The 13,500-nt window shown below is 39.3% G+C and overlaps 1 protein-coding gene across 1 annotated transcript in view; it reads left to right on the forward strand.

Moving 5' to 3' along the window:
- Positions 1–13,500, forward strand: part of LOC118343277 (CUB and sushi domain-containing protein 3-like) — a 323,719-nt gene that overhangs the window by 248,687 nt on the left and 61,532 nt on the right. Inside the window, 7 exon segments of the mRNA XM_035682048.1 lie at positions 3,199–3,315; positions 3,721–3,936; positions 6,257–6,445; positions 8,994–9,094; positions 9,239–9,307; positions 9,458–9,614; positions 11,364–11,555. Coding sequence (XP_035537941.1) covers positions 3,199–3,315; positions 3,721–3,936; positions 6,257–6,445; positions 8,994–9,094; positions 9,239–9,307; positions 9,458–9,614; positions 11,364–11,555 — 1,041 coding nt within the window.

Consider the following 13,500-nt stretch of genomic DNA (forward strand, 5'->3'; position numbering starts at 1 on the left):
ACACACACATACACACACACTTGGGTGTACGCAGGGGCAATTTGCAGTGAAGGCTGCTGTGGCTGATAGGGGATGATTTCAGGAGAAGATTAGAGATCTGTGGGCATGTACACTGTGTGTGCGTGTGTGTGTGTGTGTGTGTGTCTGCGCATGTGTACTGTATGTCAGCACATATATGTGTGCGTGTGCCTGTATGTGCATGTGTGTCTGTGGTTCTTTTATCCATGTGCCTCCTGTCACCTCTTCTCCTGTGTGAACCGTGAACACAGGAAGGTTTGAGGTAAGGTTGACGAGAGCCTGTGTTGGCTGTCACCTCCTCTCTCTTCTCTCTCAAATCAAGGAGGGGGGTTGTAGCTGAGGGGAGGAGGAGGATCTCTCTTGCTCTCTCTCTCTCTTTCCTATCACTGGGGTGCAGGAGAAGAGGGAGGAAGGAGAGATGCAGCACTGCTGCATCAGTTTTGTGGTGGCTTGCTTGGTGCGGCTTATTGGCTCATTCGCTTGTTAACCACATTTGAATTGCACAATTCTTGGGACTGGCAGTGGTTTCCTCCGAGGAGGCAGTTTGAGCATATAAACATCAAGCATGCTTCCCGGAATTTGTGGGCTGAATACCATTAGACTATGTTTACACAATATGTAAACAACAAATATAGGAACTATTTGCTTCTGTGGTTGGTAAGAAATGGTCTACCTGATGATTGACAGCTAGTACATGATGGGTTCAAGCAAGACAGCTCAGCCCTGGAAAATGTGGCAGAAATCAGATGTTGTTTACTGAAAAGATTTCTAGATTTTGAAACAAAATAGTTTATTTAATATTTCATCATCATTTATATAAAAAGAATGACCTCTATAAACCAGACTTTCTCCAAGCTGTAGCAATTATATGAATTTAAATTAATCAAACTATGATTCAAGTTACTTTATCAGCCATAGTTGATTGATGGAAGAGTGGGATCACTAAACCCAACATCATTCAAAAAAGCAAAATGGATGGAGATCTAAGAGAAAGATAGACAGAAAGAGAACAAGATAGAGAGAACAAAACTGGCAGAGATAGATATAATGCAGTGTTTCAAATTTCTCACATAGCTCAGCATTCAACGTTAGGAGCTTGCTGGCAGAAAAGTATTAATAATTAATATCACTATGTGTGTGTGCATGCAAGCTTTTGTGCACGAGTGTGTGTCAGGCTGTGTGTGTGCGTGCATGTAGCAAGCACGCACATCCACACACACACACACACACACACACACACACACACACACACACTTGTGCTTGTACTTGTTTAGTTTGTAAAAATTCTCACCCTTGTTTAGGCAGATGCTGAGGTTGTAAAAACTGTTGTGGTTGAGAGTGAAGCTACTACTCAGTTGTGGTTTGAGCACATTTTCAATTTCTGACTGATGTGGTTGTAGTGGAGGTCATCATTGCGGAGGGTGTGTACATATTGTAGTCTGGACTGCAGTGCTGAGAGTTGGTAGTTCTCAGCTCCCACTTAAACTGGTTAATTGTCCTGCTCAAGGAAACTTCAGGAGAACTTTCAGGTTTGACCTTCTCACTGGTGCTCTGCCACCGTTGCATTTTTGGGGTAATGTTATGGCATTTTATAGGTTTATTGTAAGAGAAAATGACAGGCCAGTCGGCCAACTGTAAGATGAACCAACTGAAGCGAGCAGAAATGAAGCACCTTGCAACACATGCATGCATTAGTATGCATAGTATGAGCAACTGATTTTTCCAAATCCTTCCGAAGACCTGGTCTCAACTCGGAGCATCTCAGTGCAAGCGCAGGTCTCTTACTGCATAACAATGTGCGCAGCTGAACCGTGAGCAGAACTTGCAGGGTCATCCTGAGGCTGTACTGAGAGATCAGAATGTTGTAAGTAGTCTCTTAGAAATATTTGCACTGCTTCACTGCTTTAAAATAATCCTTTGAAATCAAACGGTATTAACAGACAAAATATTTCAGAAACAAAAGACATTTTACGGTTCTTGCACACTGTGCAGCTATTGCACAGCATGTTGTGGAAAACTAGCTCAAATAATATTCAAGCATTGTTTTTCTTGGTATTTTTATTTGATGTCTCAGTTTTTTTCCACAAAACAATTTGGAGTTCAGAGACTGCACACCCCAAAGCAACCAAATCTTGCAAATAGGTTTTATTGCTCCCACACTTCTCAGTAAAAGAGAGTACACTTATTGTCCAGATGGTCACTTGTTATATAACAAGCAACTTTGCATTTTAGCCAGTAACTCCAATTACTCTGATAACTTTTCCCTCATCCCTTGGCGCCACAACATATCCACTGCATATTTTTTGATTGTCTTTGAATTTGTTGTTTTACACAAACAGAATTAACTCAAAATATGTATTTACAAAGTGCCTCTGAAATATAATCAAGTTCAATCATGCTCAGTAATGCATTTATGGAGAAGTCGTGATAAATCAGTGCAATATGGAAGAAACTAAATTAGCAGGTTGAGCTAATTATGGCTAAGCAGAGAAGATTAAATGTACCCTTTGTTCTACTAGAGACAGGTGCTATCATTTGGTAGATCATTGTCATCATTGTTGCCACATATTTTGACCTACAACAGATGTGTTGAGAGCTGTCTTAGTTTGTATAACTCAAATACCAGTAATTAAACTGATCCTTTTCTTTCAACAGAAAAATAAAAATAGTTTTAGTTAATCTCACAGCCTTATTATGCACTGTCAACATAAATGAGGAATGACTAGAATCACCTATGCAGTTAATCATTGTCAGACATTGGTTTCAGGGACATTAAAGTATATCAACAGCAAATAATCCATTATTTATAATTCCAGTGTGTGGTGGATTTTACATTGTTTATGTCATTATTTTATGTCTGTGGGAGGAATAAATCAGAAAAACACAAATTTTGCAGCTGTCGGTGCATGCAGACTTTTATATCCCCAAGTTTTAGAGGATCTCTCACTCTCCCTGTATCTGTCTCTGTCTACCTCTCCCTTCCTGTCACTTTTGTGTTTGGGTATGCATGTGTGTATGTACTATAGAAGTGGTATGAAAGGTCCCCAAGGAAACATTATCTGTTTAAGCAATCAACAATCTGGTGCTAACCTTCTTTCTGCATCTGTCCCCTGTCTCTGCACATCTTTCTCTCCCTCTCTGCCTCTCTCTCTCCCACTCTGTCTCTCTCAATCTATCCAGCGCTATGTGGCGGGGATGTTAGAGGTCCCTGGGGAACCATCCTTAGTCCCGGCTATCCAGACAGCTACCCTTCATCTCTCAACTGTACCTGGACTGTTGAAGTCAGCCACGGGAAAGGCAAGAGACACACAAAGATTCACACTCCTTAATAGAGAGAGACAGAGTGAGAGACAGTAGCTAGTAGCACACACTAGTGTAGTGCAGCTGCTGATATACTACAACCACAAACTTGTATTACTGGATTACTGTTATCATGGTTTATAGCATATTCAGAAGGGCATATTTACAGTCATATTTATACATGTGGCTATAGGCAGTGCATGAGAGAATTATATTATATATTATTATATTGAGAGAAGTAATAATCTGAGAATGTTTTATGTATTTTGTAACCTGTCATGATGCCGAATTCGGGTCTGCTATAGCACACTTTAAAATTATTTATACTTATAATAATTGTGACTATATTGATGAGCTGAGAATGAAACAAACTTTTAAAGATTGTGTGTATGTCTCTAACAGGAGTCCAGTTTCAGTTCAATTCTTTTCATCTGGAGGACCAACATGATTACCTCTTGGTTACTGAGAACGGGAGTTTCCTGCAACCACTGGCTCGTCTGACCGGCAACGAGTTGCCTAGCAACATCAATGCTGGTCTCTATGGCAACTTCAAAGCCCAGCTACGATTCGTCTCTGACTTTTCCATTTCATATGAAGGCTTCAACATAACTTTCTCTGGTAATTTACTTTACTCATATTATACTGTTATACTCCAACAAGGTCTACATAGAATTTACCTTCAGTTCAACAAGTCAAGCTTTCTTTTATACTCAAAAAACAACTTATGACATCTGACACAAATGACAGACAGACGCCATACAAGTGTAGGAAGACGAACAAAGGCTGGGTGAAATAGGTGAGTCTTGAACTGCTTTTTAAAGGCTTCCACATATGTAAGGCTGAAGTAGCTCACTAATGTAGGTGGGTGTCTGACAAGGAGCAAGGCCGAGTACATGGCTAACTGGGGCACAATAACAATATTTATAAGGATTAAATGCTCTGAGATTATTTCCCATCCAATTTCTGATTGGGGTTAAGCGAAAAAATGAAATCTTTTTCGCTTATCCCCACATTTTGATGATTAAATAAGATGTATATTTGGATCTGCATAATTGCTAAATATTATATATTTAAAGAGTAACTAGACCTAGTCTTAGAATCCTAAGACTAGGTATGCTATGCTTTTTACAGAACATAGTATAGACCAGATGGGCACATACACGTACCATTCATTACACGCTTGTTCAGTTTGTATTAAACAAGTCTTTGTTTTATCGGCATGTATAATAATAATTTTGCTACATTACCTGAATCTGAGCATTCCAGATACTTGATAAATAAAGACCAGTCAGTCTTCATGCCCCTTCAGTCTCCCCCAGCCAATATATAGCACACCTGACCTTACCCAGCTGTGATGTTGGTTCTAGTCTTTGTCTCGAGAGACTTACACCTTTCTACCTGTAGAGGCCAGCGCGGCTGTGATTTCCCTCTTTTAAAAATACAGTGCTGAGTAACTCTTCAAAGCTACATCTGCAACAAGGGGAAGTGTATACAATGCAAAAAATGGGATGCTAAACAGAGCCTTGGGGAACACCTTGAGTCAGAGTCACAGGGATCTGCAGGGCTGATCCAGATATACCCACCCACTGCTTACATAAGTCATCTTATATCAGTCAGCATAGAGTGATCAGCAGTGTCAAAATCTGCACTGAAATCCAGAAAATCCAAGCTCCTACATCACTATGCAACCATGTCACCGGAGAGTGCAACCTACTGCAGCTATGAGTGAAAATTGTAGAATACTATGCACAGCAAAACTTCCTTTAGCTTTCCAAAACTTTAGCTTTGAATGGCAATTTAGAAATAGGACTATAGTCTTCGGTACATTTTGTTCTGAGGAAATTGTGTCTTCTTGTGCCACATGTGAACAGCTTCACGTAACCCTGCATGGCACAGCCACTCAACACAAAACTGTTGCTGTTTTAAGTGAATGTTTAGCTCTCACTCTCCCTGTAAACAGAGATATTTCACCACTGGCCTCGAGGACTACCCATAAAACCATGTGAATAGCTCAAGAAAAAAAAAGCTTACCAGAGCAGAGAGGTTACACAACATTAAACTGAACGTAATCCATCATTCAACAACACAAGAAAAGAGATCATAGCTTCAGCGGTGTTGTTCTGAGAATGTGTACATTCCCAATTCATAGCTGTGGTACTTCATCAACACCCTTATCCAAAATTAAGGAAAGGGTCAAAGAGCCAAGGTTACATCTGCCCCTCATAAATAAAAATCCTTTGCCTAACAGCCCTTTCAATGCTCTCTCATTGACTCTAAAATAAAGGAGCACTTGAATCTGAGTCTACACTGAAGGATGTTTTACCGCGTCCCAGATGGCATAAGCTGATACTCAGAATGTAACACATGGGAGGTGTCACCAGAGATGTGACTTGCCAATCTCAACATGCTCAACAGGCTGTGTCATCCTGCAGCACACTCTGAAATACACATCACATCATCAGTATTAGCCCACTAGAAATAAATCTCCTGCTGTACCACACTAAACACGAAATCAGCAAGTGCATTTCAGGACACAGTGTCAACTCATAACTTTTGTACTAATTATCACAATTGTACACAAGGTAGATCATGGCCATGAGGTGTTTTCAAACATTTAGTAGTTATGTTGTTTTATTTTAGATAATACAGTAGATTTTCATGGAGAGTGGGTATTGATTTATTGATTTAACACCATTAGGAGAGTACACTCTTATTTGCACTCTAATCTCATCACCTCTCACTTACTGTTATGGCCCTTATGCAACACTCAGCAAAAGTGTGGTTAAAAAAAAATAGATCAGCCTAGAAAATTGTATTTTCCTGCACTAGTTTTTAGCCAGGATCATAGAAAGGGCAGATTTCAGAGTGCATGTAGTGTGTTTTTAATGTTAATGTTTATGTATGTGTTATCTATTCAGTTTCAATTTATGATCTGCAGAATATACGTTGGAGCCATGTGAGGACCCTGGGATGCCTCGGTTCGGCAGGAGAAACGGCTACAGCTTTGGCGTTGGAGACACTTTGTCTTTTTCCTGCAATATGGGTTACCGCCTAGAGGGGGCGCCTGAGTTGATCTGTCTGGGAGGAGGGCGGAGAATGTGGAGCGCTCCTCTACCAAGATGTGTCGGTATGTGGTAATAATATTTTATTTTGATATGATCTAACCTCCTGTCCCTCTTTAGAATAAAATACTAAATATTTGTAAAGGGTTGTGGCTGAAAAAAAAAAAGAAAAAATTCTAAACATATGAAGACATTTGAGATTTGGAATTGCAGATTTTTAGTCTGCAAGCGCTGTAAATTGCAAGTGGTACATATAGCATTCACTGTATGTATAGCACATCTGTTCAAAGCACTACCAAGCCATGTTTGTATTTAATCTTTCAGAATGTTGTACCAGCACTTACTGACACTCATAAGAACATAGTGAATAGGTTGTCTTCCCTTGTTATCATTACAGTGATGATGTGTATATTACCTTCACAATTATCTTCTGCTTCACAAACAAAAACCAATAAGATTTGAATTATGTAACAGACGAATGGAAAGAACGTTGGCCTTCAGTGACCAGAAAACACGTTGAGCTGCTTGGCTGCTGATGCCTTGAGGTTCTTTGCAAAGCAGAAACATTTTCCCGCATTGTGACAAGCAATAGACCTGAGCGCTTGCCTTTTATAAACCTCAGTAGCTTCAGTTCAAAAGCCAGCAGATGCACAAGGCCAACTCTGTTTGCTTTTATAAGATAGAGGCGGAGATGGCACAATACAAAAGTAAATGACTAAGTGAAACTTTTTTTATGATTATTTAGAATAGACAGGGAGCATGTCTGGTGTTTCTACTTCACCACACTTTCACGTCAAGTTTAATGTACATTGTACCAAAATGTATATTAAATACAGTGAATGAAACAGAATCTAAACTAAATAGAAGTTCCACAAACAGTAGTCTGGAAAAGCCACATTTATAGGAGCCAAATTTCACTTACTGGATGAACAGTTAATGTCAGTGATATTTCTTCGAGGTGAGTCACCAGTGGGCAGAGAATTTTGGACTGTTCACAATCCTGTATCACCCCTTATTATTATGAGTTACACAGTCAAGGACATTATCAGTTATATGACTTTTATTTAACACCGGAACATTTTAGGATTCTTCATGTTCGTGGGTGCTTTAAAAATTTGTTCAATAAACTGAAGTGGAAAGTTTCTACAGTTCCAAACATTAATATTAAAATAAATAAAAGCGAAAGAGACAACACTAAATGTTTCTGCACTCCTTCACAGGATTGTTTTCAGCAGCGCTATGGAAAGTGTGCGACGATACAGGAGCAGAAAGGCAGACATTAACCATCCAGTTCTAATAAAAGAGCAGATACTGCATATAACTTTTTTAATTTTAGCTTGCTCGTGAGGACATTTTACACACCAATCTTATTTTCAGCTTTATGTGGTGTTTGCAGGGCCCATGTTCACATCTTTGGCTCGTTGTCATCAACGTGCTAAGACTGATAATGCCAAGAGTGGGAGTGGTGTTGCGTGCCGGTGTTCTATGGTGTAATGCGGTTTGCTATATTTAGTTGCACTGCTGCGTGATGTGGCGCACATAGCGAAGAGGACAGGAAAGGGACGATTAGAACACCTTTTTAGTAATTTCTATTAACTAAGAGATATACTTTAAAGTATTGCTTTATTGGCCTGTGTTTGTGGTTTTGCATGAGGCTTTCTTTACCTCCATATCGGGTCAAACATATTGTTTTCACAAAGCGCTGTCCAGGATGGAGTTGGAAAGGTACCAAAGAAATAGAAACATCTTTTTTACAGAAAATCAAATGTGCCTTTGGCTTATTTTTGTTAGTCTTTTATTATTTCTGGATATTATCTTTTATTTAGCACTTTTGCCAAGGGAAAGGAGAGCGGAGCAGGAGGGAAAAGAGAATAGAGGAACAGGGAAAAAAGAGGAGGAGGGAGAGGAGAAGAGGAAACTCGGGAAAAGAGGAAGGTTGATTGAAGTAGAGTAGGCTAAAGGAGGCACTATTCATAGAGAGAAAGAGCAAGAGTGAGGGAGTTAAAGAGGAAAGAGGGAGAGGGTAGAGAGGTAATTTTCTAAATGGAAACTGTAGCAGCGTGATTTATTGACGATATGACAGCTGTAATATGACTATTACACCAGTAGAGACACAGAGAGGGAGGGGAAAAGAGAGAAAAGGGACATGGATACTGTAGATAGAGGGCACATGTGAGAAGTGCAGAGATAAGGTATCTTTAGGTAAATTAGTTTCTGAATTTTACTGCCTACCCATTCTCCTCAAAGGAAGTAGATGGCGGACTATACAGCTGTTCAAAGGTTTCAAAGGGTTATTAAATTACACGCATAGACACAAGCCCACATTAGAAGTATTCATCTATTTCTAGGACAAAAAGAAATCATCATCTTCTGCAAGATGGAAAAGTCACTCTGGACTAAAAGTTTTATACTGTAGGACCAAACAGATTTTAAGGAGAGAAACTTAAGCTGCAAATAGCAACTTTTTGTCAAATGAAAGTTTTGAAAGCCATTGTCTGTGGGGTAACAAATGGTTTGTTTTCCCACATGCTCTTACAGTATCTCTCTAAAACTCTTATGAATCAAACCATCTTTATCTTTATTTAATTCTCATCATTCTGTGTTTGTCATCAGCTGAGTGTGGTTCTTCAGTTATCAACAATGAAGGGATCCTTCTCTCTCCAAACTACCCGATGAACTATGACAACAACCACGAGTGCATCTATAGCATCCAGGTAACAAATCTGTGTAACCTAACCAAGGGTAATAACGACTACATTTAAATTAAAAAAGGGTGGAAGTTAATAACCGTGTTCAAAAGTTTGTGATGTGTACTTTGTTGTTTAATGAATCTAATATGGATTTTGTGTTTACTCTAGGTGCAGGCTGGGAAAGGCATCAACATCTCTGCTAGAACCTTTCATCTGGCCCAAGGGGATATACTCAAGGTAAACACACATGCACACACATTTGGGGATTTCTCCATCATTCTTCCTGCCTGACATTTGAAAAGTAAACTTGACCATCAGTGGTTGTTTATTATGGTGGTTGACTGGTTGTATTTGCATCTGGAATGCATTGTGCTGTTGTTATTACAGATTTATGACGGTAAAGACAACACAGCCCATGTTCTCGGGGCATTCACGGGATCGTCTATGTTGGGCCTGACGCTGATCTCCACTTCAAACCATCTCTGGTTGGAATTTTACAGTGATGCAGAAAGTACAGGGGAAGGATTCAAACTGGTCTACTCGAGTAAGTGCACACAGCTAAGCTTTAACTTCATATATAACAACTGGAACCTCTATTTCCAACTGGTATGTTTCTGGTATGGTATTTATCTTGTGTAAATTTCATTACAACTAAATGTTCAGCTTTAAAAAAAATATCTGCATTGTTCTCAGACATATAGCTTGCATGTATAGAGGACTAGCCTGCAGTGTATATAAGCAAGCTTTAATGGACAAGAAAGTATTTATATGCTATAAATTAGTTTGAATTTGAAACATATTTGCAGGACCTCCATGCGGTTTACCCAACACAGCTAGCTTGCACGATAATAACGTAAACAAAACAAAAACACACGCTGGAATTGATTAGTTGGACTGTTCAGGTAGTTTGCTGTTATTGCATTATAATGTATTCTCAGGTCTTTATGTTATAATAACTAGGATCTGTTACATGTACATTACTACATGTCATATGTTGTTAAACTACGCAAAACTAGAGTGGACAATGACACCACATAAAGCTAGTCAGTATTGGAGTCAAATAAATTCAGCATTTAAATGGCACCTGCCAGCTGTACTAATTCCTGACAAATGTAACTTATACTTGCTGAATCAATTAAACTCTAAATAGTTCTCATTTGTGAAACCATCACAGAACTGATTGTAAATTCCACCACTGACATGATCACAAGAAAGCTTGTCACATTTGATTAACAAAGCTTTCAAAGAGCTCCGATTCCAGCGTAGGATCGGGTGTTAAAGGTGCGTTCTGATGTTCACCAAAGCACACCCACGTTTGGCAGTGCCCTCTTAGATGCATAGTTGGAATTAGAAAATCTAATTGTTTAAATGGAGTCATGTACGATGATTTGCATAGCACTTTTAAGTTGTATTGTCTCTGTTCTGTGAGTAGAGCGGAGCACTGCCTCCTCCTCTGCACCTCATACTGATGCAAATAGAAGTTATTTTGCCATACAAACAAAAGACATTGGCTTATAGAACATTGCAGCAGCATTTTTTGTATGTAGAAATGAAGAACTACTGAATGCCTCTCTGTGTTTATAGTTAAGTTTGATATAAAGGCTGGAATTCAATCAAACTCGGAGGTGGGATTCAATGAATAATGCATGATGGTGATATATGTCAAACATACGGAGAACATTTTCAGATGGGCAACTACTCACACTAGACGTCGGGATGATGGCTGATGTGTTCAGATTGCCAAATGGTAAAAGTACAGCTTTGCAAATAGCCATTTTTAAGGATTTAGACATGCACCTACTGCAGTCTTCCAGGAGATAACTTAAATCCTGCTGCACCTCGTCTTCCAGGTAATACCATAGATCAAATCCTGGTTAAGGTCTTATGAGGATAAGCTATTTATATACCTCTTCATATCCCGCTCTCCAAAATTGTGCACATGAATAAACAGAATATTCTGAATATTACCATGGAAACTCAGCTTAGACAGAGTGAAAAACAACATTAAATTGGATAAGGTGTATACATGCTCCAATATCGCTCCTAATATTGGTATGTCTTATGTATCTTTTCCTGTTTTTGTATTAAATCAGGATGAGAACTTAACAGGATGTGTGATCTCAGCAAGCCCATAAACAGAATACTTGAGTGTGCCAGATATTAAGGGAATATTGCTGTGCATCTAAACAACACTAATTCTGTTTTCTCTAGTGGTTCTTAGATGTCCCTTAGCAAGTATTTTAAAAAGTACACACTGTAAATGTGATCTTTCCCTGTCTTTTTCTCTCTCTAGGTTTTGAGTTGTCTCATTGTGAGGACCCTGGCGTGCCTCAGTTTGGCTTCAAGGTCAACGACCAAGGCCATTTCTCTGGGAGCAGCATCACATACAGATGCGAGCCTGGATACACACTGCATGGGGCTTCCACTCTGAAGTGTATGACAGGAGAAAGGAGGGCCTGGGATAACCCTCTGCCTTCTTGTATTGGTATGTCTTTTACTACAGGAAGCCGTTTCCACTTTGAAAAGAGGTCACACACAGGTGTATATGGACGCACAAAGGCACATACTCACACAATTATGGGTTGAACCTTGAATAACACTCTTTAATTAGCTTGAGAGGGAAAGGTTAGGAGGGTTCATAACACTTCTGCAGACATATTTGTTGCTGCTCAGCTACCCCAGACCCATGGAACGTATTAGTATTATTTTAAAACCGAGCTTTTTTCAAGGCAAAAAATCAACAGCATGATATATTCAGTGAGTAAATATCAAATAATTAGACCCTTCGTCTCTTTGGGGTGTTTTTTCTTTTCTTCCAGAACTGATTATGGCATCAAGCTGTTCTCAGGCTGGAGTATCTTATTTACCCAGAACTCAGCTGGTGCACATACACCTTTTAAAGTAGCAGGATGCATTACTGTACCAAGTTTTGCTCTAAAATTCAGTAGAGTCACTTTTTCTGCTTCATGCAAAGTCTCTGCTCACAGACATTCATTCAATAATCTGAAAAGAAAGCAGGTGGAGGCCAATTTCCTGTGGAATCGCCTTCTTGATTTTCTCATGAGATCACACACTGCGGTAGTTTTAAAGTCTCAATGAAAAGCCTATTTGTTTAGGACAGCTTACCACCTGGACTCCCTCTGCCCAATTGATCCATTTCTTTTCTTGCAGTGGGTGATTTGCTCTCTGTTCCTGCAGACTGCCCTCTTGATCCCCCAATGCTCTGCACACACACACATTTACAGACAAACAGAGACCCAACCTTGTTTATTTTATGTTTGTTTTTAATCTCTATTTATGTCATTCTTACTCTATAAAGGGCTAAGTGACAAACCTTGTTTGTTAGCATTGTTTCATGAACACATTTTAATCGATTTGTTTTTGTTACAGACCACTGTATCAAATCACAGGTCATTTTAGGGAAACAATAAAATCTACTGGGAAGCAACTTGACATATTTCCAACTATTCCATTATAACAGCATTGCCTTTTTAATTTATTTTTCAGGGCTTTAAACTGATGGGAAAATACAAACCACAGCTCTGAATATTGATGTCCACAAGTCAATAATGGTCTTTTACTGGCTATGCAGCATCAGGGCTCCATAACTCACACACATACATAAACACACACACGCACACACATTCATCAGTATGTTGATATATAATGACCAAAATGCTCTGATGCTCTGATTTGAATAGTATTGGTTTATTTGGAGACAGTCCTTCCGAGTAGGTATTTGGTTGAATGATTACATTCTCTAATTAAACCCAAATGCTAGGCCTATCCAGAGTGACACACAAAATGGCTGCCGCAGCTGTGCTCCAGATGGGAGCTATAAGCATAACAGCAAGCCCAATGTTTTAAGGACCTTTCTTCCTTCATTGCTGTCTCTGAACTTTCTGATTTTGGATTCAGCTTAATAAGTCTCTCTCCTTCTCACTATCAATAATGAAAGACTCATAAAACCGCTGGCTGATATTCTCTGACTTTATATTTTAGCAGTGACACACCGTGACCTCAGCTAACTTCAAGTCTTAATATTATATTGCTTCTTATTATTACTCATAGTGTTTCCTTCTTTACCCCCGTTGGTTCTCTCCTTTTCCTCCGTCCAAACTCTTAATATTGCTCCTATTACTCGAGATAATGTATTCTAGTGACGAAGGGAGGAGAGCCTGAGGGAGGAGAAACATGGGGAGGGGAAGCAGAGAGGGGATGAAGATTGTGAAAATATATAACCGAGAGAGACAAAGAGAGAAGGGGGAATTATATTCTGTTATATAATGTGTGGTGGTTTCTTTTAGGATGAATGCAGGATCAGCACTTTATCTCCTCTTCTCTTTCTCTGCGTGAGAAAGAGTGAGAAGAAAAGAGGGACACAGAGGAAGAGAGCTAGCTTCTTCCTTAATCTATTTGTCTACATGGAT

The sequence above is a fragment of the Morone saxatilis genome, unplaced genomic scaffold, assembly GCF_004916995.1.
Source record: "Morone saxatilis isolate NCDOM2014 unplaced genomic scaffold, NCSU_SB_2.0 Contig9, whole genome shotgun sequence".
In the NCBI taxonomy this organism is placed as follows: domain Eukaryota; kingdom Metazoa; phylum Chordata; class Actinopteri; family Moronidae; genus Morone; species Morone saxatilis.